Source organism: Filicampus tigris, chromosome 20 (genome assembly GCF_054856515.1).
Source record: "Filicampus tigris isolate MCC_2025a chromosome 20, RoL_Ftig_1.0, whole genome shotgun sequence".
NCBI lineage: Eukaryota > Metazoa > Chordata > Actinopteri > Syngnathiformes > Syngnathidae > Filicampus > Filicampus tigris.
The window spans coordinates 11,838,951-11,862,500 of record NC_141236.1 but is presented as its reverse complement, the minus strand read 5'-3'; the positions used below and the strand labels follow the sequence as shown (position 1 = coordinate 11,862,500).

The window sequence follows — 23,550 nt, the reverse complement described above, 5'->3', positions numbered from 1 at the left end:
TGCATGTAAATGGTGTCTCAGCAATGTGCCTTAGGTGCATGCTAAGAGACAAAAAAAAAAATGCACTCACTGAGGGACAAGTGCATTAGAATTGTGCGTGCTAGGAGACAAGCATTCAAATGAATTATATTGAATTGAAAGTATTGTCCGTATACTGCAAGACAAGTATCCAAAATATGCAGTCTGAATGTTGAGAGACAAGTGTATGGCATTTTTTAGATTGTGCATGCTAAGAGAATAACATTCAAAGTCCTGATACTGCATTATAATATTTTGTGTGTGAATGCTGAGAGACAAGTGCAGTAAAATAGTGTGCATGCCAGGAGACTAGTTATCAAATGTGTCGAAAATGTGTTGGGAGAATGCTGAGACACGCACTCAAAGTAGTAATATTGGTTGTTTCAATGCTGAGAGACGGGCATTCAAATTGAAATTTGCAAAAATGTACATTGTGTGAATGCTGAGTCCACACCTGTGATATTAGATGTAAAAAAAAAATGAGTGAATGCTGATTGAAGGAGGGCCAAGGGGAAGAAGGCAGGATGGAAGGAAATGAGTTCTGAGTGGAAGGAAGGAGGTAGAGAAGGAAGGAAAGTCATTTTAAGCAAAGGAAGGATGGAAAAATGTGGAATGATGGAAAAATGTGGAAGGAAAATGATCAGGAAGAAAAGAAAAAAATCTGCTTTGGGTGGAGGGAAAGAGGTGAAAAAGGAAGGCAGAAAATTGGTTTTATTTTTTTATATTTTGCTTTCTTATGCTTGAAACCAGAAAATTGGTTTTCAGCGAAAGAAGGAAGGATACAGAATGTGGGGCTGAGGGAGGGAAGGAGAGATGAAAAAAGCAGTTTTGAGGTAAGGAAGGCAAGAAAGTAGTTTGAGGAAAAGGATAGGACATAAGAAAGTGGCTCGGAGAGAAGGAAGGAACGCAAGATCTGATAAGGAAGGAAGACGTAGAAGCGGGTCGAGGCCGTGGATGGGAGTCCGCACTGGATCCGTCCTGACCCCCCCCTGCGTTTTGTCCCCCCCCCCCCCCCCCCCCCCCCCCCCGCAGGAGCGCGAAGCGAATCGACCCGGCGGCAATGAACGACTCTGCCGCCCCTTCGGCGAACGCCTCGTGGGCCGAGGCGGCGCGGTGGGCGGAGCCGCAGCGCAACGGCACCCCGGCGCCGTGGCCGGGCGCCGCGCCGGCCTTCGCCGTCAACCCGTGGGACATCATGCTGTGCCTGTCGGGCACGGCCATCGCCTGCGAGAACGCCATCGTGGTGGCCATCATCTTCTACACGCCCACGCTCAGGACTCCCATGTTCGTGCTGGTGGGCAGCCTGGCCACGGCCGACCTGCTGGCCGGCGTGGGGCTCATCCTCAACTTCGTCTTTCAGTACGTGGTCTCCTCGCAGACGGTCAGCCTGGTGACGGTGGGCTTCCTGGTGGCCTCCTTCGCCGCCTCCATCATCAGCCTGCTGGCCATCACGGTGGACCGCTACCTGTCGCTCTACAACGCCCTCACCTACTTTTCGGAGAAGACGCTGCGCTGGACCCAGGCCATGCTGCTGGCCACCTGGGGCGTCTCTCTGCTGCTGGGCCTGCTGCCCGTGCTGGGCTGGAACTGCCTGGAGCGGCCGGCGGAGTGCAGCATCGTGCGGCCGCTGACTCGGGGCAACGTGGCGCTGCTGGCCGCCGCCTTCTTCGTCATCTTCGCGCTCATGCTGACGCTCTACTTTAAGATCTGCAAGATCGTGTGCCGCCACGCCCACCAGATCGCCCTGCAGCAGCACTTTTTCGCCGCCTCGCACTACGTGGCCACCAAGAAGGGCGTGTCCACCCTGGCCATCATCCTGGGCACCTTCGGCGCCAGCTGGCTGCCCTTCGCCGTCTACTGCCTGGTGGGCCAGCGGGAGTACCCGTCGGTGTACACGTACGCCACGCTGCTGCCCGCCACCTACAATTCCATGATCAACCCCATCATCTACGCCTACAGGAACGCCGAGATCCAGCGCTCCATCTACGTGCTCCTGTGCGGCTGCTTTCGGGCCGACGCCGCCTACCGCTCCAGGTCGCCCAGCGAAGTGTGAGCCGCTCCTCCCGCCGGCCGCCGAACAAAAAGCGGCCGCGTCTCGTGCCGCTGCCACTTTACGCCGAGGTTTTTGGTTGCCTTCCGACTTGGGACGCTACGAGAAAAGCGAGTCGCCGCACTAAGGCGAGTAACGCTCGCGGGGTTATGAGGTTCAAGTCGTAACGGTACAAAAAAAAGTCGCAATGTTCAGATATTTCGATTGTAACATGATTGCGGTCGCGACGTTATGAGATGATGGTCGTCCCAAAAAAATCAATGGTTTGGTGGATTATTTATTAATGTTATGTCATGAGAAAAAAGTGACAAGAATACGGTCAGAGAGAAGTGAAAAAAAAAAACAACTTCATAACTTATTTCTCGTAATATCGCAACACAACTATTATTTTACCCCTCAATAAGTTTTTATATAAGGCGCTTACATTTTTTTTTTAGCCAAACAATTTTACTGTATTTATGTATTTCAGAGTTCATAACATCCTTCATATTTTTGTTTTTGAAGGTCCCCTGTGTGTAAAGTGGCAGCCGTTGGATATCAGCACTTTAACGAGTTCTGGAGGGAGCTCTGAGAAACACTGAACAAGAAAAAGACTGTGAGAAAAATTCACACTTCACCTGTGAATGTACCTTCATGGAAAGAAAAAAAAAAAAAGGACAGGAAAAACATTTGCACTTTATTCAACGTCTGTTTGTTTTTGTTTCGTTTTGAAATGCCAAAGCAGTATTATTAACAACCCTTCTTGTATTGTGACCGCTGTGCCATTTTTCTATTTTGTATGTTTCGTGTCTTTCACTGTGTTTTCTACCAGGGAGGGAAAAAAAAAGAATAAAGTGCTACAAATGCAAAAAGCTACGTGTGTACGGACTCGTCCTTGTGTTCCTTTCCAGCTCACTCTGATTTGCCGTTGGAGCGCGGCTGGTCATGTTTGACCAGGCTAATGGCACGTTGGCGGCGCAAAGTGCTCGTCTGCGAAAAAACAAAATGGCTTCAATTTCCTCGCAGACACATTGCAAGCATGTTTGCTCTCACGCCGTACGTGTTCGTGTGCACGTGTTGTCTTCTGAAAACGTGCTGAAGGAACCCTTTCTCCCGGGTGACCACATTCAAATACCAACATTGCCGGTTCTTACTTATTTTGAGTTCATTGTTTTATGGGGGGGGGGGGGAATCCATATTTGTAAAGTCAGAATGTTACGAGAGTAGCATGTTATGAGAAAAAAGTACATGTTCTTCAATAAGGTCATGTTTTGAGAAAAAAAGTCAAATGTTACATGAAAGATTGATGTTGGGTTGCTGTGAAAGTGTGAATGCTGTAAGTATAATTGTGTAATATTACAAGAGAAAAGTCACAATTGTTGCATTCAAGTTGTAAGTTCGGAAATTACATGATTAAAATCAGAAACTGACAAGAAAATTCGGAATGTTACATGAATATTGTAACATTTCGTGAAAAAGCTGGATTGTTACTAAAGTAAATAAAACACGAACATAATGTTATGTGAAAAAAAAAAAATCATTCTTTTAAATTCATATTGAAAAAATGAAAAAACGTACATCTTAACATGACTAATGTCATTTTGAGGATCGGGATTTAGACCCATTCGCGGATATGACACAGAAGTTGAAGAGTAAAAAGTAACAACACAGATCAGGACTGGAAGAGAGTTTGCATCCTCACTCAAAGAATGTTTGACGTACTGACAATGTGTCACTGTCTAACTCAAAAGTTTTAAACTGTAAGACTTAAGGCCTATATGACATCATAAAGTACAAAGTATAAAAGGACCATAGCAACTGCAGAGCAACTGATACATCACGTAAACAACCAGTCATAACAACTAGCTTCAAATTGTCCTGTTTCGAGAGGACAATCGGAATGTTATGACATTAAAGTCACACTAAAGTAAAATTACAAGATTAAAGTTAGACTGCTACGAGATTCATTTTGGACTGTATCGAGGAGTAAGAATGTTCCGACATTCAAGCCGTGACAAAATCAAATTCTTCGTAGGGAAAAGTCGAAATGTTAATAAAAAATAAAAAAAATGCTCTCGGTGTGAGTGTCACCTGTGTAAAAACGTGCCAAATGAACGTCCTCTCCAGACTAGCATGAATTGGCGACATCCAATCTTTCCTCAATGAAGCCGCCTCCTCTTCCTCCCCATGAGACTCATTGACTTTTTTTTTTTTTTTTTTGGCGCTGTTACGACGCCTCGCTCAGCATGGCGCACTCGCAGGAAATGAATGTGTTTGTTGAAAGTGACGCGTCATCTCCACGATAATGAGGACCCCCGGGGGTGGCGCCCACGTGTCAACGTGTGTGACCGAGCCGGATGCCTGCGAGATCGTCCTAAAATATTCCTCGTCAGCAGGCTGGCAAGGAAAGACGCAAAAACTAATCAACTCAGAAGCACCCGTTAAAGTAAAATACAGAAATCGGACCATTGCGAGATTAACGTGCTATTTTGAGCGGAAAGTCGTAATGTTAGGAGAAGAAAATTGTTCATGTTAATGTTGCTACATAAGAGCCCGGACGTTCTGTCCGATTGTTGCCAAATTTGGAATATTACCAGATTAACATTTTAATGCTGTGTGGACAAAAAAGTAGTTTTGTCGTAGTAGTAGTAGTAGTTTGGAGAATACATTCATAATGCTAGGAGAGAGAAAGTTGCGCAAGGTGTATTTATAGCATAGGGCAAGGCGGAAATGGGTCACAGGTCAAATCCATTAGTGGTCTGACGAGACCTACGTGTTTGTTTTTGCTGTTTTTGCTCCCCCTCGACAGATGTTGTTGCCACGCTTCAGTTTTTTTTTTTTAGACTTGTACCACGCTTTTACAAACGGACGCTACTGAGCGCCCAATCTGATTGGTCTAGTATTATTCCCATTTTTGGCATGGAAGGATTGTGCACACGTTACATATTATATACTTGGATTACATATTGCAACACACTGTATGCTGAATGACATATCATTAGTAAATATTGAAAAAGAAATGTAAACACAAAATACAGCATACAGCTCACAATTACCTATAAGTACCCGGTAAACTGAATTTTTAGAATGATATTTTAAAAAATCGTCTCAGATTAGATGTGCATTTTTTTCACCGTAATTGAAATATCACCCCGGATGCAACAGCAGACTTGTTGAGCACTTTAAATTATTTAATAAACTGTAACAACGCCACCCAGTTATTCCTCATTAATTGAATTCATTCCACTACAAATTCTTGATGTAATTATTTGCCCTTCGCTTGAATCAAAAAAGGCCTTGAGACGTGCGATTGCGCAATCGAGATGTGTCCTCATCACACTTGCGATGGTTACTGTGGAAACGCAACGAGACATGCTTTCCTGGCTTGCCGGTCAAGCGTTTGTCGAGCAGATTGTGTGTGGGTGCCTGATGATCGGGCGGGGACACTTCTGAGGAATCGTCGGACACAACAGCTACAATCGAGAGAAAGGGTCTACACACCCTTTTTCAAAAGCAAGCTTTTTGGTGAGATGGAAAAAAAAACAAAGACACCGAGATAAATCTTTCCAAAACTATTTGCACCAATAGTTTGGCCTAAAATATTTTCTAGAGGGGAAGTAAAAATGAACAACTTGGATAATGTGGTTGCACAAGTGTGCACACCCTCTCACAACACTGATGTGGCTGAGTTTTGAATCAACCATAATCATATTCAAAAGCCAAACTGCAATTTCCTACAAAACAATTCAATCTTTGTAAAATTTCGTATTAATCTACAATATTTTTATATAAATTAGGACCCTACTGATTCATTGGCTAGCCTATATTAACTATTGATATACTATAACTATAATCTGCAATAAATAATCTTTTTTTTTTGCCTCTTGTTGTAAAGGTAAACAAATACTGAAAGTCAAAGTGACGTAAGACAGTCAAATGTTCTGCCTGTAATTCATATTTTTATTGTTGCAAGCGTTAAAGGACCAAAAAGGAAGTCATTTTATTCATTATATATTTTTTAATTAATCGGCCAATTCATCGATTATCAGAATTTTGCTCTGCCAAATATCAGAATTGGAATTATCCTAGAAAAAAACAAAAAACATATTGATCGGGCTCTAGTACAAATACAAATTCCCTCTGTATGTTCATCATAATTCCTCATTTTCATCTATTCTTCCTTTTAGATACTCGTAGATGTGCGCCACAGCAAAAAGCCGTATTGATTGCCAGCAAGATGGCTCACCTGTCTTGAGTTCAAAGGTAAGGTTGCCGATGGGGTTTTTTTTATCAGAGGTCATAATGCTTTATTTCCTTTCCAGCTTTCGAGCAACTCACACTTTTCAAGCAAGTATTACTTTTTACTGTCTCAGCAAGAGCGCTATTTATTTGCACCACATTACCCTCCAGTAGCCAATATCTCCGCTAGCGGGTCAGCCTGACCCAAAAGGACGGCAAGAGCATGCCGAGGCCGCACCTCAGTCGATCACTAGTCGAGGAGCCAAAGTACGACGGCCTATTAAATGTCATTAACTAATGCCGAGTGTGAGTCACACAAGTCACTTTGACCTACTCGATTTTAAATGCTGCCCCTTTTCGGCATTAGCATATCCACACTTAGCGTTATTAGCATTTTGCTCCCACTTGCTTATGAAACAGGAGATATTCATGCCTTGAAAGTGTATTTCTGCTGTACACTTTTTATTGTGCTGAGTCCCATGTTGCTAGATGTTAGCATACCAACTATTAGCATTTTCAATGATCTATAAAATTGCTAACAATGTTAGCAAACCGCTTGTTCGTATGTAACCATGTTATCTACTTGACTACAGTATTACTATATTCATTTAAATGTATTTTAAATATAAACTATTATTAGCTTGCCAGTGTTTTCTGAAGTTGCTAGGATGCCGGATGCTAGCATACTAAATGCCAACTTTGTAGCAGTGCTATCTAGTCGACGGCTGGCGAGTTGTTTTTTTTTTCTACAAGGGTAGCCGAGCCAGGTTGTGATGTCGGCCAGCTCGGGGGGCCGAAATGTCGCGCCCCGCCTTGGTCCTATCGATTGTATTGAAGAGGAGCAACTGTGCATGTCAAATGTAAGGTTCTAAGAGACAAAAGTGTAAAATGTTGATGAGTGAGACGTGCATTTGTGTTTCCTTCACAACCGTCTAAATGCACTCATTTAATTAATTTCGCTTTAAATTATGAAACCCATGATAATCATATTTCAAATGTGACCAAGGTGCTGTTACGTAATCACCTTGTTTACTTTGGCCACAAGCGATTGGGCGGGTGTGGGGGCGGTTATAATGGACTGAGTGACTGAGTGAGCGAGTGGGGCCACGCAAACATGATTCACTCGGCAGACCTAGAATGATGAATAAATCATTGTGGACAACATGCTCAGCCACTGGAATGGCATAATAATAATATTAACAACAATTGACTTTTAATTAACTATTTTTTTATTTCCTATCCTAAAAATACAAAAAACATCGTAGACTTTCCTTGTGAAATACTTTTGTACAAAACTTTTTTTTTTTTTAAAAACATTTAATTACACAACACATTTTTGTACAATTCCCAAAACGGTGTTTGCCCAGTCAATATGAAACATCTGCGTTAAGAGCTCAAATATTTTATTTTTTTTTCACAAAAAGTAGCATGTCACAAGTCCCAAAATAAATAAGAGTCCGCTGTTCATCTCGTTCTGCCTGCCAGTAATCTCTCTTTATCTTCCACATGTTGACCATTTCAGGTTTTTTTTTTTTGTGGAAGCAGTGAGTCACGTAATGAACCCTTGCTTTCCAGAGAAATATCTTTAATGGCAAACAAAATACTGTCATTTTCTTTTCCCCAAATAATTCACTAACTTAAAATACTCTCTCTGAGTAGGGGAAAAATAATAATCACAAATGCCAGATGAGAATAACAGACCACTTATGAGTCAAACCGGCGTAATCTTTAGATACCGTTTTTTTTCTTTTCGTTTTGAATAGCAGCTGTGGTTGCAATAGTAATTCTCATCATAGTAAATCAATAATATCGGCACAAAAGGAACGCATGCATTATTGAAGTTACTTTATTCTCTTTTAAATCATACCGGTGACATGCATACAAGTCAAGTCAAGTATAAGTGCACGTTATGTAGGCTTTTATTTGACGATAAGCACACTTGGTGATATTGAGGTGAAATAAAACGGACGTGAATGTAGCTCAGGCTAATGAATGGCTTAGCGTCAGATGTCACATATACATATACTGTATACCGTTTGAACATTTAGTCCATATCTTTTTAATATCTAGTGCACTGAATTGTCTTACTAGTGATGACAGAGAGCGCGTTAACAAGATGGACGTCAAGATGGATATGGGATAAATGCTCAAACGGCTTTCCATAAGGCGGTAGGCACTTATATCATGAGTAGCACCCGGTTTGGTCAGTAATCTAGCAGCAGGACTCCCCTGAGATCATTAAAAAAAACACACACTCATAAATGTTGTGGAGTCGCGATTTTGTCGTCACGAGTGTTCGTTTTGGTCGTAGATGAAGATGTAGTAGAAGAGAGCGCAGATGGCCAGCAACGCCACCGACAGCAACATGTTCCTCCTGTTCTGCTCTCGTAACAGCTGCAACTCCTTGTCTGGTGCAGGAAAACATTTCAAAGGGGTTATTAATATACATGCGAGTACGGCGCATGTCTTTATGTGCACCCAAGAGCAGTTTTTCACGGTCCCGACACATTTTCTAGTTCTGATATCGAGCGATCGAACATCTTTTTGGGGGTTGTGTTGTGTTAATAGAGCCATAATGACAACGTAGGTCCTCTAAGCTTTTACAGCATTGTGGTTTGGGCAATTACATGTTTATAATCAAAGTAAACATAAGTATATGATATGCAAATATATAATGACATTTTTCACAAGTACATTGTATTATAAATGCATGTTAAATAAAATAAATACTTGAAATTGTAAATATTACGCTTGATATGTACTTCATGAAATCATGAAACATACAACTAAATTAATATTCAAGCAAGTGTACAGCGTCAAATCGGTAGACTTGTGGTTCATACCCAAATTTTGCATCCTTTCTGTTATGACTGCCATGTGTTTTTCCAGTTGTTGCCTGCAAAAAGAGAAGGGAAAGGTACCAAATACCTACTTTTTAAAAATATGATCATGTCAAAGTTAGAAGAAGTGCCGACAATTTCCCAGACAGACCCACTGCCTTTCCAAACAACCTATTTTTGGAACTTTGTAGTAGTTATGTTGTTATTGTAATTATTATGACTGTGGATAAAATTATTGATGGATATTCTTGTCACCTCTCCTCCTCTGACAGCTTCCCTTTCCTGCTGGTAAACTCGGCTTTTTCCAGGTTGTCATGACAACGAGCCCGCCGCTCCTCCAGGCGGTCAATCTGCATTCATTCATATCGGGTGGAAAAACGTGTTTTTCCATTAAACGGCAATTCTAACGAGTTAAACCTTTCCAACAAAAGCAGCAAAGCTCAGATAGGCTTGTCATGTTACCTCACTGGCCACGCTGGTGTTCTCCCGCCGCTTGTCCTTTACTTTCACCATTTTTGAAAGAAAAAACGCGTGAAATGCACATTCACTATCGGGAGAGTTTCAAAGAGCATGACGAATACGGAAAGGATTTTCTTCTTCGTTGGTTCCACCATCAAATATACCCCGCCTTGAAATAAGCGGAGTGTTAGTTGCTGGGATGCGTAGCTGTATCCGCCATATTGAATGTGTCATCTGTGCAACTAAACTGAGCTGTTACCCGTACAATGTTTTTTTTGCTTTTTTGTGAAGGGTGGGATAGGATTGCCCATTTTCTGGAAAATTTTGCAAAGCTAGTTTGTCATTATGGAACCACATTTTTCCCGTTGTTTTGATTTTGCTTCAACGACTATCAATCTGTGAATAACAACAACAAAGAAAGCATTTTATATTACACATCTTATTATGTTGTTGGCTAAGTGGCATATTCATAAATGTTAATACATTAATCACAAACCAAATATTTGTATGTTTGAAAATGAAGTCAAGCAATATATTGGAACTACTGGACAAGCCACAAATTGGAAAGCACACAAAACTTTATATTTATGTGCTTTTTATAATTTATTTATTTAATACATTTCTTTCTCTCTGGCCGTATGTTCTTTTTTTTTTCTTCTTTTTTTAAATTCTTTGCACTCTGCTACCATCTTGTGTCCAACTTTTTTATTGTACTTCGTTCGCCTTCTTCTTCTTTGGTTTGATTTGGCAGTTGGCAAACCTTCAATTACAAACATTAGCGACACCTACTGAAACTGGAAGTCACTTGTCTCGAACCGCCTTTTAAACAACGCCAAAATAGTTAAGTTATACTAGATTTTCAAGCGAGTTCCAGCGTTTGAATGTTATTAATTGCGTAGTTAAAACCGAGTTTTGTTTAAAAACAACAACATTAAACGAGTATTTATAGCAGAACTTTCGAGACAGGTGAGCATTCATAAATTGTTGTGGGCAGTTTCTAATCGGATTACAAGACTTTAAGAGCTTGCTAACAGCCGAGATCAGGCTAAAAGCGCTTCTCCTCGCTCTAAAACCTTCCTCTTTTCCCTTTCATATACCACCGTCCCAAAATATGCCTCTTTTTGTTAACCGTGACCAAATATTTGCCCATCAGGTGCACCTGCTGGAACACAAACTCAGAGTAAGTACTGCTAATGGTGGGGAAATCTTTTTCAGAGGTTCGTGGGGGTTCATGTTATTAATAATTATCATAAAATAATACCCGTCATTGTGTTTTTAGGGCAAAGAGGAGCGAATACTAGAACTGGAGACAGAGAACGCTATTCTTCATATAAGGCTCGCTGAGGTAAGAGGCTTATTTCTTTAGTGAACCAGTATGGGAGATTCAGAGACACTCTTAAATGTGATTTATTTAATTTAAAAGCATCATGACACATTTCAAATTACACAATTTATGTGTTGCTACTCATTTCCCCGCATCCATAGATCCCGAAATGCATTTCATTGGAGACAATGGATTAAAGAATCATTGACAGTCCACTTCAATGAAGAGAAAGCCCTAAATTCATCAAAATAGAAGAATGAGAATACATGTCTTTATTTATTTATTTATTTTAGATTAGGGTGGGTGTTATGTTGAGCTCTCAATGAAGTCTTACAAACGGACCAAATTTGTATCACGTGTGATCCTACCACAGTCAAACTTGATATTAAAACCATTTGTTGAGTGAGTGTGTTTTCCTTGTTTTAGTCTTTGGCAAAACTGCAACAGGAGCAAGAAGAGAAGGACATCAAGGCCTCCAACCCTCCACAGGCTGAAAAGAAGGTCACTTGCTCAGCCATTAGCAAACTTATTTCTGAGGTCCAGGTAAGAACAAAATTACACAGACCTGATTTCAGACCAGATTTCCTTCCTGTTTTTTTTCTTCTATCTTGGTTTCAGGCCCTGAAGCAGTGTCTAAGTGAGCTTTTTGCCGTCTATGTGAGTTTTGCCGCTGAGCTGGAGGAAAAGAGCAAGCAGCTACAGGAGAACGTGGAACAACAAAGATGCTCTTCTTGTGAATGTGACGAAGACACTGTTGAGAGTAAGTCAAGGAGTACATGAACACCCAACAATTGCATTTCCAAATTTGGATGATTTACGCCCCTGGATTTAAATCGGTTTACGTCTCCAAATTTGGGTTGATTTACTATGCACATTCAAAGTTTGTTTGGTTCATGCCTCATAATTGGTTTGGTTTATGGCTTCATAACTGGTTTGGTTTATATCCCAGAATTGTAGTTTTCAGTAATTTACATCCCTAAATCGTGGTTAACGAAAATATCCAAATTTGAGTTTGATTACATCCGAGTCAATTCTTGCACTCAGATTTGCAAGCCCGTTTAACTGCTCTGGAGCGCTCTCTGGTGGAGGAGCGGGACAAGTGCGTAGCGGAGAGGCAGAGGAGGAAAGAACTTCACAACACGTTGGTGGTGAGTTCATGACATCCTTTATCTGTGGAATGACAATACTAGCAACTACAGCTAACCGCAATTTACCCGGTCCGCTTAGTTCTAGACACACCTGTATGAGGTGATTTTTTTTTTTTCCGGGGGTATCATGTTACCCCTACATGCTTGAAACACACTTGCTTGAATTGAAGAATTGTTCCCAATCTGCCAAATTACTGCTTGTTTTTAAGTTTGCTACCACCCTGGAGTGCTATGGTCTTGTATTTCTGAAGAAATCATTTGAGTGACAGCTTGTATCTTAAAAATGTGTAAGTAGCAGTCCAATTCTACTTGGTTTCATTCATCACAGGAGCTAAGAGGGAACATCCGAGTGCACTGCAGGGTGCGTCCTCTTTTACCCTTCGACCACGTCCAGTCGTCCACCTCTGGATTGGGGTGCGTCTTGCATGAAAAGGAACAGTCTAAATTGTCACATTCCATGTATGCATTAAACACGGTCATGTCCTTTTCAGGCCTGCATCATCGGAGCGAGTGATCCATGCCATCAGTGATGTAAGCTTTAGAAATACTGTGCATGCATAATTTTGTGTCTACTTCTATATCCCCCACTTATTTTATTTGTTGAAGGACACCGTGGTGGTGAAGTGCATGAAGGCAGGAGTGCCAGCACACAACAAAATGTTTGAATTTGAGAGGTACACCGCCGCTTTTTTTTTTTTTTTTTTTTTTATGATAAAGGCTACATGTTTTTCTGTCACGATAGTCAATGATTTCCACCAGGGTTCATGGGCCAGAGGACTCCCAGGAAGCTGTGTTTGAGGAAGTCAAGCCCCTCCTTACCTCATTGCTGGACGGGTAAGCGTCGGACAAAAGTGACAACGCCGATACGCCAAGGTCAACAAAAAAAACCTTTGTCGCAGCTACAATGTGTGCATAATGGCATACGGGCAGACGGGAAGCGGCAAGACCCACACCATGATGGGATCCCCCGAGTCAAATGAACCCTCAGGGCTGCAGCAGGGCATCATCGTAAAGGCCGCCGCAGAGATCTTTCGGTAAAAGAGATATATTTTGAAATCCAGCACCACTTCGGCCCTGGTGATGTGAAACTGAGCAATAACCCGGTGAGCCAGGCTGATCTCCGAGAAGCCCTCAGCGAGCCACGCGCTGGAGATGTCGGTGATGGAAGTGTACAACAACGACGTGTTGGACCTGCTGGCCAAAGACGCGGGGCAGCGCCGGGAAAATGTGGCTACGTCCGTCGCTTCCTGTCAGGTCGCCTCCGTCACGCAGGAGTAAGAGCAAACCGTAACAAGCCGTTTCCTACACATGACAGTTAAAGTGAAAATGTCACTGAATTTGGCACATCACAAAAAAGTCATAAAAACTCATAAAAAAAAAACAAAGTTTATAAAATGAGGCTGTCTATAATATCTGTATATCCCACCAGGTTATTGGCAGGCTTTTCCATGCCGCAACAACGAGGCGCTCTTAAAGCGGCCATGCTAGCACGAAGCCCCTGTCCACACATTGGCTGTCTCATCTGACTTTTTAAAACTTTTGTTACGCCCTTCCTCACTCTTCTGCCTTTTTGTCTGACGTGCGCACACCCACAGCTGACAACGAGGCGCTCTAAAGTGGCCATGCCAGGGTCTACTGCTGGTCCCCATTTTAGGCGTATTCATTAAATCAGGAAAGCCGAATTGGTGTAAACAAGTTTAATGCTTTATCTCCACAATTGGGCACCGCATAGTTCTCAGTATTTGCACGTTTTCACCAATGATCTTCAAACTTGGGAACTGTATTTCGAAACAAATCGCTGAATTCACTTTAGAGGGTCTTTAAATGTACCTTCCTACCAACCTTTTATTTCCCAATCTCCCTTCCGAACCGCAATGTTCCTATCAGGCCTGTGTGTGACACCTGCGACGTGATGCAGATCATGAGTAGAGTGCTGCGGCTGCGAGCTCACTCCCCCACTCTTGTGCACACCGACTCGTCGCGCTCCCACCTGATTGTCACGCTCACTATCTCCTCCAAGAGCCCCAACGCGCAGGCCCTGGGTGAGACTCGCTCGCTGCCTCGCTAGCTGTTGAGATTCCCCAAAAATAACCCCCAAAAAACGTGCACATTCCTCTCCCCTTCAGCCCGCCGGCTGCAGAGCGCCAAGAAGAGCACGCAGCACAGCGCCCAAAAGGAATCGTGGAGTCCAAAGTGTCGCCGCGCCAACCCCGCCGTGCGCAACTCGCCGGAAGATGGCTTCCAAAGTCCCGCGTCCTCTCCCTCGCTGTCCCCGTGCCCGTCCCCGAGATCGGCCACCTCGCAGTCGCCGTTCCGGACCAAGCTGCAGCTGGTGGACCTGGCGGGGAGCGAGTGCGTGGGTGAGCGGAGCATCGAAACGTTACAGTAAACCCGCGCTGTCCGCTAAAAATTTGTGAGTAAAAGACATCCCCCAGAAACATCTTGAAAATTGCTTTCACTAATACAGTGGAACCTCAACTTACGTTTGTTTGAATTACACACAACATTTTACTTCATCCAATCACAGATGATTGATGTGGCAGCCTAATAGAAGTCCGAAAATCCTTTTATTTTTCTACATCCACTTTGCGCCCTAAATGCAATATTGAAATATACTGAGCTAAGTGTGTGTATAAGATATGACCGGCGTGTCCGGCGGAGCGCTCTGGGAAGTGTCCTGCATCAACCGGAGTCTCTCGGCTCTGTCGGATGTCCTGGGCGCCCTGGCTGAGCAGAGGCCGCACGTCCCGTACAGGAACAGCAAGCTCACTCACTTGCTGCAGGACGCCATAGGTGAGAGGCTTCAAGTACCTGCTTGTAAATTGTACGTCAGGTTAGCTGACGCTGACCACTCAGCGCTTGTTTGACCAACGCCACATTTGTCCACCAGGGGGCGACGCCAAGCTGCTGGTCATGCTGTGCGTGTCCCCCACGCAGCGCTTCATCACCGAGTCGCTGCAGGCGCTTTCATTCGGAGCCAGGGCCCGCCAAGTGCATCGAGATCCCGTGAGGAAGAAAAGCAACACACTCAAAGTTAAGTGAACAACTCCCGAGAGATTTATTTTTTTGTAAGGATGTGAAATATTTCCACTGCGGGTGTATCTAATGGAAGCCAAGATTTGAGGCTGTTCGAGCCAAACTCATTGATTGGTCAGCAATTCAAAGTTAGAAATTGGATTTAGTTTACAATGAATTGTTTTGCAGTAACTGGCAGATGTATTGTCAAGTAGATGATCAAAGATGTGAAACAAAATGTAGTCACATATTTGATAATTGCCTCTGCTGGAGTTGTTTTGGAAAGCCTGCACTTTTCGCACCATCTGTAAATATCCGTTGCTTTAAAGGTATAACACTGCAACTATCGATGCTATTACTTAGCACGTGTATGGAGTTTTGCTTTATGTTCTCATCTAGCTAGCGGATGACAAAGTTGTGCGGTTGTTTTAAATACACATTTGTTGTTTTATGTTCACTTTGACAGTAAATGTCAACTGATAGTTGCATTAGACGGCTTGATGCCGCTTTTATGAAGAATTGATTACTAATTGATGAATTGAGTTCACTGAAAAAAAAAAGTTATACAAACCATAATCCTATTGATATTTCATTGCTATACAATCACATTCTATTTTCTACAATCAAACTAAACAACATTTATCAAATTTTCTTCCAAAGTAATGCAAAAAAACATGAATAGCGAGTTTATTTGTGTTATTGCACTGCCTTATTGTTTATTGGTTCGGGCACATTTGTGTTCATTCAACCCACGCTTTTAATCTTGATATCTACATCCATTCTCATGTTGGTAGTGTTTTGTTGTTGCTGTTGTTGTTTTTAAAGCAAATAAAGATGTGATTGTTGCAAATTGGCTCACTTGTAATTAAAGGTTACAAGCATCGTGTGCCTTGGTGGTTGTCTATTCCAAAGGACTTCAAATGTTCAAGTGAGCAGCCTGCTGCTGTGTAGATAAAAGCCAAGGAGAAGACTTGGACTATCAGCAGCAGAGCAGCTTTCTCTCTTTTTGTCTTTTTTTTTTCTTGCAGCTTCTTTTTGAATTACTATTAGGAGCAGGCAAGTGGAATATTCCAGAAGATTCTGTAAAACTCATCAGTGTGTGAAGATGCCGAGGCGTGATTAGTCGATGGAGGCAGCAAAAGCATTTTTTTTTTCTTTCCTCCCCCATTTGGACAGCTTCCCAGCATGAGGAGAAAAACTCACCGTCTTTGGTAATTAAATCGTTTTTATCTGCTCTCATAAACAAACACACATTTTCAATAAGCCTCCTAGCTTCCCCGCCAAATTCATCTGGAAATTGAGGCCACGCGTGACGTCAATTTATCTTGGAAGAAAGCGCCTCGCCCCGCCGTCTCCGCTCTGCCTGCTCAGTACAACATGGCTCCGTCTTTGATTTTAAACATGCTCGCGAATGTTTAAAAAAGCAACTCAGTGGCCACTCCTGAAACAGACGTGTCTGTCATGTGTCATCAAGGGCAATGGTGAGTATGCATTTGCTTTTTCCGATTTATTATACAGTGGTTGACTTGTATCACAATTACGCTGTCAACTCCTTGTTAAGAGTGATTTTTTTTTTCTCCTCATTTGGCTTATAAGCCGGTTTGTTTGACAATTGTAAATATGAAACCAGATCAATATTTATAACATAGTCCTTATGTTTGGTGTCAACTCCGAGTTAGGCCACGACACAGGTGCAACTGGTTGTGTTGAGTGTTTCTATAACATGTGTCACAAGTCATTCGAGATCATGTAGTTAGCTGAGAAGCTAGCAGTTAGCCGAGCGTCTTTTACCATTTCTTCTTTGGCAGTCTGGAATCCCTGTGGTGCCGCACTGCCTCTCACAGGTCAATAACTACTGGAACAGACGTCTGTAGAGTTAATAAAAGTAAAAAAAAAAAAAAAAATGATGGCTACAGTTTGACCCTACAACAGATCACATCCCATGCGAAGAAACCAATTTGGAGACGTGACATTAGAGTTTTATTAATTCAAGCAAACTGTAACAGTTACATAAGTTACATGATATTGATCTTGTCTTTTTTTTGCTCTCTCTCTTCCAGATCAGGCTTTCTCACCTTCCTCCCCAAACATAGAAACAGCAAATCCATACAAGCGCAGGCAAGTAAGTAGTAACGGCACAATACATTCATCAAATCAACGACACATTTGGACAATAAGGCAAGTAGAAAGAAAAAAAACAAACAAACGGACGGACAGAAACGATGTCTGACGTTTTCTTTTTTTTTTTTTTTTTTTTTGGAGTGACACAAAATGTGTTCCGCAGGTTGCTGTTGTAGAACCAAACGAGGTAAGGCCTCTCGTTACACAGTAAAGGGGGATCTGTGTGTGTGGTGGGAAAGCTGCCTTCATTGGTGTTGTACCTGGTGCACCTGCACTCAGAAACTCTGCATACTATACGTCATATGAACAGGGGCATCCAAGTCATGACAAGCCTCCGTACTGGTTGCGGGTGCATTAAAAAACAATGGCTCAAGAGTCCTTCTTTCCTGATATGGACACAAAACCTGGACAGACAGACAGGCAGGCAGGCAGGCAGGCAGGCAGAGACGCTCCAGCTCGGAGTTCCCTGGAGTTAAAGGTCAGTGGATGGATGCACACGACAACAACACACAAATTGTTCCCAAGCAAAAAAAAAAAAAAAAAGCAGATATGACAAAGAAAATGTGCGAAATGCAACATGCTTTCATGGGTTCCTTTTCTATTAAACCAGGGGTGGGGAACATTTTGAAATGCATTTGGACCTTTTTATAACCGTTCCTTTAAGGTGCTATTTTGGAATCAGGGTGTATTTATTTTTCTGATGAGCGACTTTTTTTTGCAACCAAGTGGATCTTGGTGAAAACGTTTCATCTTTTCATTCAGCAGCCTCGGTTAAGAAAGAAAGAACAAAACAGCCCCTTAATTTCACCAATCAACATGAAATTGTGTGGACGTGTATCATAATAGAATGCACAAATAAGTCTCAAGGTCCCATGCCCAAAACTGATCTGGAAGGTTGCCGTTTGGGGTTGTGGCAAATTTAAAGTCCCTGTTAGTGTGAAAATAAAGATGTCAAATTTGACACGTCAGAGAGATTTGTGAACAACTCGAAGTTGACTACTTAAGAAAAAAAAAAAAAAATCAGGGTGTACGCATAGCTAGCTAGCTAGCACGTCACAATTATTTTATTTAGTAGGGAAGGAGTGACTCTAGTCAGATTTAGCCACGCCGCCCACGAAAATCATGAAAACTGAATTGGTGAAAAACAATATAACAAGTACTTTCTTCTCCCTATTATTATTCCGGCAACTACTAAACAACTTCTTTGAGGGGCTTTAACATTCTGAAATAATCCCAGTTCTGGACAAAACACCCCAAAACCCAACCGGTGAGTTAAAAAATACTAGCAACTGCAACCAGCGCGTCTGATTGACACAAAGTCTGACACACATAGGTAGCCGGACATTTTTTTTTTTGGTGTTTTTTTTTTAGAATTGCATATCACGCATCATTCGGGCCATAAATGGTCCACCGTCAATAGGTTGCCCACCGCTGTTTTAAAGGTGACAGGTAGGAGACAAAAAAGCATGTGGTTTGAAAAAAAAAAAAAAAAGATATCACACAATTGCGTGTGGTAGTGCAGAAATCAAACAGAATGATATTTTGGACCACTAGGAAGACGACAACGAGGGACACGAAGGAGGTCGGAGGCTCTCCGTCCCAAACAAAGACGACAAGACGAGACAAAAGTAAAAGTGAGCGGGACGACAAGCAAGTGTCTGCTGGCTGCTTCCTCTTGCGTCCATCACTCCATCCAGTCGCCTTCGTCAAACTCTGACTCGTCCTCCGAGTCAGAGTACTCGACGGCGATGCGGCGGGACAGGATGGTGGCCACGTCGTTGCCCACGCGCTCGTGTTTAGCCTCTTGCTCTCGCTGCTCCTCCACCTTGCGCAGCTGGATGCCTGAAGGTGTTTGAAAAAAAAAATGGAAAAAGTGAGGTCCTCTATAAATTAGTGGTTGTTTTTCAAATATATTCCTCTTGTGCAAAGTGGCGGCTATCATATACAGTCGTCCAGCAAACTCTGATTCGGGCAAGCCCTGACTTTTAAAGCCATACACATTTAAAGTCACAGACCCTGACGATGGTGACCCCAATTGGACAAAAATAATACCTGCACCTCATATTTTGTATTGGTACTAAGCGTAAAGCTTTAAAATAGATAGAAATAACAAGAACAATATGGTTGCTACTTAGCAGATTTTCCACATACCCTTTCGAATAGCCTCCAACAGGACACTGCGGGCGTCGCTGATGGGCGGCAGATTGGCGGGGTGGTGCCTCTTGCTTCCCAAATCGTGCATGTTGGAGTGGGGAGGCGGGGTGGCCATGGCCCCTGCCGAAGGGAAGGCCGGCACGGGCGGCGGTCCCGACGGACAGGGCGAGGAGCTCCGCGCTCCACCCAGGGGCAGAGGGGGGGGCACCGGCGGGGGAGGCAAGGCGGCGCCGTCCGGCTGAACCGAGAAGCTCCCGTGCGGGCCCTTGTCCAGGACCTGCTGGAGGCGGGCCGGCGAGGACGAGTGGAGGGGCGGCGCCACCGGCGGAGGAGCCGGGTGGAGCACCCCCGGGGCGATCTGGAGAGGGGCCGGGGGAGGGGGGATGGCCGGGGGTTGCTGATGCATGGGTAGTGGGGGCACAGGGGGCGGAGGTGTGCCGCGTAAGGCGGAGGAAGGGAGAGGCGGAGGTGGCGGAGGAAGTGGGGGAGGCGGGGGAGGATGAGCGTTGCAGTTGAGGCCCGCTGTCCGCGCTGGAGACTGAGGTCTGCTGTCTGAGAAGCCAGAACCGGAACTGCAAGCAGGTAGAGAACAGCAGAGCAGGTTCATCCGCGTCATCTAACCAACCGCACGCTCATCCAATGCATTTACGTTTGTGGGTCAAGGTACGCAGAAACTGAGAGGATTTGCAACCGAGCTGAAGATGGTGCTGGGTCGGCGTCTGCTGAAGAAAGCGGTGACTACCAGCATGGCCCTCATGAGGTGTGTCTCAAACCAGACCATAACAGCACTGAAGCGCAAACTAGAGTCCTAAAATAAAGACCAAATATTGCTAGGGGGGGACTAAAATCAAAAAAGGGACCCTTGTGGTGCGGCAGCTGCAAACTTAATTATTCCCTCTGATGTCTCCCTCTCTTCAAGCATGTGGCATATGCTGCAAAGGTCTGCGGCAGAAAAAAAAAACCCAACAGCCTCTAACGGCATTTTATTGATCCTTTTCCCTCCATCTTTGATGTAGAAAACTCCACCAACTGTCCATCCGCCACACAATCAATGCTACCCCTCCGGATTGTCCATTAAGTCGACCCTTCAAAGAGACACTTAAAATTCTGCTGCCAGACAGATTAGACCAGAAACAACAAGAAATTTGTTACAGCATCCATCCGATGGCTCTATATCCCGACAACGTAGAAGGGCAACATTAAAAATAGATTTCTTTTTGAATGAAAGACACAATGACAATTAGATGAAATTGAATTTCTCATCCTTACCCCAACTCCTCCTCCTCAGAAAATTTGTCCATGACTTTATTTTTGTTTGTACAAAATTATGTCTTATTTATCCAAAAGAATAGATCTTAACGTTTTTCAAGAAAATGTTTTTTTTAATCATATGGTTGTATTTTATTAAAGAAAAAGTGAATGAAAAGTAATTATATTTTTAAGAGAAGTAGTAAAATCTAAGTTAACGTTGACTTTCCCCCTAAAAAAATTACCTTTTTTTAATAGATTTTTTCATGAACATTTTTTTTTCTTAATCATTTACTGTATATTCAAGAAAACATCCATTTAAATCATACTTTTTGTTTGTATTTTTTTTTAAGACTGGTCACTTTTTCCGTTTTTATTTTGTTTTTCAAGAAAATGTCAAAATTATGACTTCAATGTCCTATCACCCCTTTTGGCTTGTTAAAAAAAAAAAACACAACTCAAATCCCAAATCCTCCCAGTGTGACCCTAGCACTCCTTCGCTTGTTACGCCACTGTGTCAAAAAGTCATGCAAAATGTGAAACTTCTTCTCCCACCTGATGACGGAGGGCGGCTTGATCTCCCCCAGCGCGTGCATGGCGGGCGGCGGCGGCGGCGGGTCGTTGGGCCGCGAGTACATTCTGTCGGCGCCGCCGCGGCTCAGCAGCTCGTTCATCTGGCTGTAGGGCAGCGCCGCCAGCGAGAAAGGCCCATCCAAGTGTTCCATGTACAGCTGAGCCCTGGCGAGACCAACGCAGGTCGTCACGCCCGTTCACACTCTCGTCTTTTCGCACAACGTGCTGGCTCGCTGCTTCGTCCGCGCCGACAGGGAGCGTGAACTCACACTAAGTAAGCCATCTCTTATGCTTGGCCGACCGATTTTCATGTAATATTCCTCATCAATCTTCTTTCCTGGCAGGATTTGGAGCCTTGATGAGCCAGTTAGAAATTTAGAACTGAGAGGGAGCACCTGGAACGTCCTTACTGGACACCTCATTAGGTACACATTTACGCATAAATAATTTGATGTTTACAAAATGTTTTTACGAGTTATGGTTCCAAATCAAGGCCAAAAACCTGCAAATATGTGTTATTGTAGTTTTCAAACATGTTTTAGGAATAGAATAAATGCCATTGATAGGCTAATGAATGGCATCTTTGTGGCGGTGTTGTAAAGCTTTAAGTAACTGGTATTTGAACACAAACAGTGCAGTAAAACATGTAGACAAAAACAACTATTATTACTGACTCACTTATTGTAGTGGTGGTGTGCGCATGACTGTATTATACTGCCACCCGGTGGCCAAATCGCGCAAATCGCAACGAGCCGCGACAAATTACTTATGAAGCACAAACTGTTGACATATCCACTCACCTGTTGTCAGGGTAACCGGCGGAGCCGTTGGCTTCCCTGTGTTTGTCGTCAGCGACGTCTTGCGCCAACTCGGCGCCCAATGCCAGCTTCTGCCACTCCTTCTTGCGGTCGTGGGGCGCCCGTGGCACCTTGTCGGGCTCCGCCGGGCGATCGATCCCCTTCATCTTGGGATTACGGAGGCGGGCAAGGAAAGAGAGGTGAACAGGTTAGTGTTTGTTGTCTTTTGAGTTCAACTCGACTGTTACAGCATGCCCAGGTGAGGATTACGCAATAAGCACACTGAAGTAAATGCGGCTGTTTGTTAGTTAGCATCGTGGGTTAGCTCGTATCCACAACTTGATTTAGGTTCCCGCCGAGAACACGCCACCCCTCAACCAACTGTATAATACTATTTACTGTTACTTTTAACTAGTGCTAAACCTTTTTTTCTCACAAGAAAATGTCATACTGTACAAGTTGGGTGGGGGTGAACGGTTCAGTCCATCTACTATTTACTGTTCACCATCTGCCAAAATGCTGCTTGTTGTGAAGTGAGTTGTACTTTAAATTTGCACTGGCAAGTCAAATAAAAAAAAAAAATAATAATAAAAAATTTGCCGAACCACAGTTCCTATTTTGGAAAAACTTTTAAGTCACTTTATTCAGAAAATGTGTACAAATAATGCCTCGCCACATCATTTCCACAATTTGCGCCAAAAAAAAGTAAGACTAAATTTAGTTTATCGTTGTCACACTGCGCTCCCGGCCTCCCATATGTCGGCATGCCTTGCATTTAAGCACACACAAGCTGCTGTAGCACAAATGAAAAACACACAAACAAACAGCAAAAAACACAAAGAATCACTTGTCACATACCTGCCCGGGAAGGTCTAAGTACCTATAGACCTGATCATACATGCGGGGGTCCTGCGACTATAAGAAACAAAGCAAAAAAAAAAAAAATACAAGAGGAGAAGCATCGGGGATGGGAGAGGTCAGAGCAAAAAAATCAACACGACACTGTACTCATCAACAACAACGACAACGACCACGAGAGGGATACTACGGTGTGGGTCGAGCGGGACCACAAAAGGCAAAAGAGTGAAAAAGTGCTGTTAGACAGAAACGCTCACAGCAAGAGGGAGGCCGCAGTAAAGGGACACACACGCACGCACCCACACCCTTGGTAACAATTGAGCGTAACCGTGGTGAAAACAAAACGACAGATCATCCTAGAATGAATTGTGTTGCTTTAGGTTGAAGGGACAAAATGCAAAATATGTAAATGCATATGAATTATGAAGTCAAGGTTGAAAAAGTGAAATTGAATGAAATGAACATGAGACGAGAGTCCAAATGAAAATATGAAATCAAATTGCCACAGTGCTAAGATGTTACTTTGAAACCCCTTTTTGAATCTGTGCTAAAACCGCTGGACAAAATGGTGGACTAAATTGTGGTAGCTACTATGCTAAAATGTTGTTTTGAAACTCCCATTAACTTATGTTAAACATACTAGCTGGCCGTCTAATTTGCGTTAGCAGCTATGCTATTCAATCCGCTCGTTTGTTTCCAAACTCAAGGTTAAAAAAATGTGTCATAT

General features: G+C 43.2%; 4 protein-coding genes and 1 long non-coding RNA gene across 14 annotated transcripts in view; 3 read left to right on the top strand and 2 right to left on the bottom strand.

Annotated features, from left to right (window-relative positions):
- The window catches only part of gpr6 (G protein-coupled receptor 6), a 4,233-nt gene extending 1,320 nt beyond the window's left edge, over positions 1–2,913 (top strand). Inside the window, exons 2-4 of one of the 4 annotated variants that reach the window (XM_086018993.1) lie at positions 1,051–1,882; positions 1,978–2,196; positions 2,573–2,913. In XM_086018993.1, the coding sequence (XP_085875119.1) occupies positions 1,079–1,882; positions 1,978–2,196; positions 2,573–2,587 (1,038 nt within the window). In that variant the 5' untranslated portion in view covers positions 1,051–1,078 and the 3' untranslated portion in view covers positions 2,588–2,913. Of the gene's footprint in view, positions 1–1,050 lie in introns of all 4 variants that reach the window. The other 3 variants (XR_015083892.1, XM_086018992.1, XM_086018994.1) reach the window with 3 other exon arrangements.
- A 3,321-nt stretch (positions 2,914–6,234) lies between these two features.
- On the top strand, positions 6,235–17,754 carry kif25 (kinesin family member 25). Of its 4 annotated transcripts, none has more exons than XM_086018984.1 (16): positions 6,235–6,310; positions 10,739–10,765; positions 10,865–10,930; positions 11,336–11,452; positions 11,528–11,669; positions 11,954–12,057; positions 12,386–12,471; positions 12,549–12,588; positions 12,664–12,731; positions 12,817–12,891; positions 12,957–13,091; positions 13,170–13,331; positions 13,945–14,099; positions 14,184–14,417; positions 14,695–14,850; positions 14,948–15,922. In XM_086018984.1, the coding sequence occupies exons 1-16, from the start codon at positions 6,245–6,247 to the stop codon at positions 15,097–15,099; spliced, it is 1,785 nt and encodes a 594-aa protein (XP_085875110.1). In that variant the 5' UTR covers positions 6,235–6,244; the 3' UTR covers positions 15,100–15,922. The 4 variants fall into 4 exon arrangements, with proteins under 4 accessions (XP_085875110.1, XP_085875109.1, XP_085875112.1 ...); XM_086018983.1 differs by lacking the exon at positions 6,235–6,310 and adding an exon at positions 7,028–7,146; XM_086018986.1 differs by lacking the exon at positions 6,235–6,310 and adding an exon at positions 17,133–17,754 and having other exon boundaries at positions 10,559–10,765; positions 14,948–15,095.
- On the bottom strand, positions 8,117–9,738 carry ccdc167 (coiled-coil domain containing 167). Its single transcript, XM_086019082.1, has 4 exons — positions 9,589–9,738; positions 9,382–9,476; positions 9,130–9,182; positions 8,117–8,694 (listed from the first exon to the last, which is right to left on the bottom strand). Exons 1-4 carry the CDS (start codon positions 9,637–9,639, stop codon positions 8,573–8,575), a joined length of 321 nt encoding a protein of 106 aa, XP_085875208.1. The 5' UTR covers positions 9,640–9,738; the 3' UTR covers positions 8,117–8,572.
- wasf1 (WASP family member 1) overlaps positions 17,036–23,550 on the bottom strand; it is a 30,227-nt gene continuing 23,712 nt past the window's right edge. For 3 of the 4 annotated variants that reach the window (XM_086018988.1, XM_086018991.1, XM_086018987.1), the window contains 5 exons: positions 22,824–22,880; positions 21,969–22,132; positions 21,151–21,333; positions 19,345–19,919; positions 17,036–19,035 (listed from right to left, as the gene is read on the bottom strand). In XM_086018988.1, coding sequence (XP_085875114.1) covers positions 18,878–19,035; positions 19,345–19,919; positions 21,151–21,333; positions 21,969–22,132; positions 22,824–22,880 — 1,137 coding nt within the window. In that variant the 3' untranslated portion in view covers positions 17,036–18,877. The remainder of the gene's footprint in view (positions 19,036–19,344; positions 19,920–21,150; positions 21,334–21,968; positions 22,133–22,823; positions 22,881–23,550) is intronic. The other variant, XM_086018989.1, reaches the window with a different exon arrangement.
- On the top strand, positions 19,774–22,811 carry LOC147128371 (uncharacterized). The gene is made up of 5 exons (XR_015083893.1): positions 19,774–19,929; positions 20,011–20,107; positions 21,183–21,442; positions 21,513–21,593; positions 21,979–22,811. It is a non-coding gene; the product is annotated as an uncharacterized LOC147128371 (long non-coding RNA).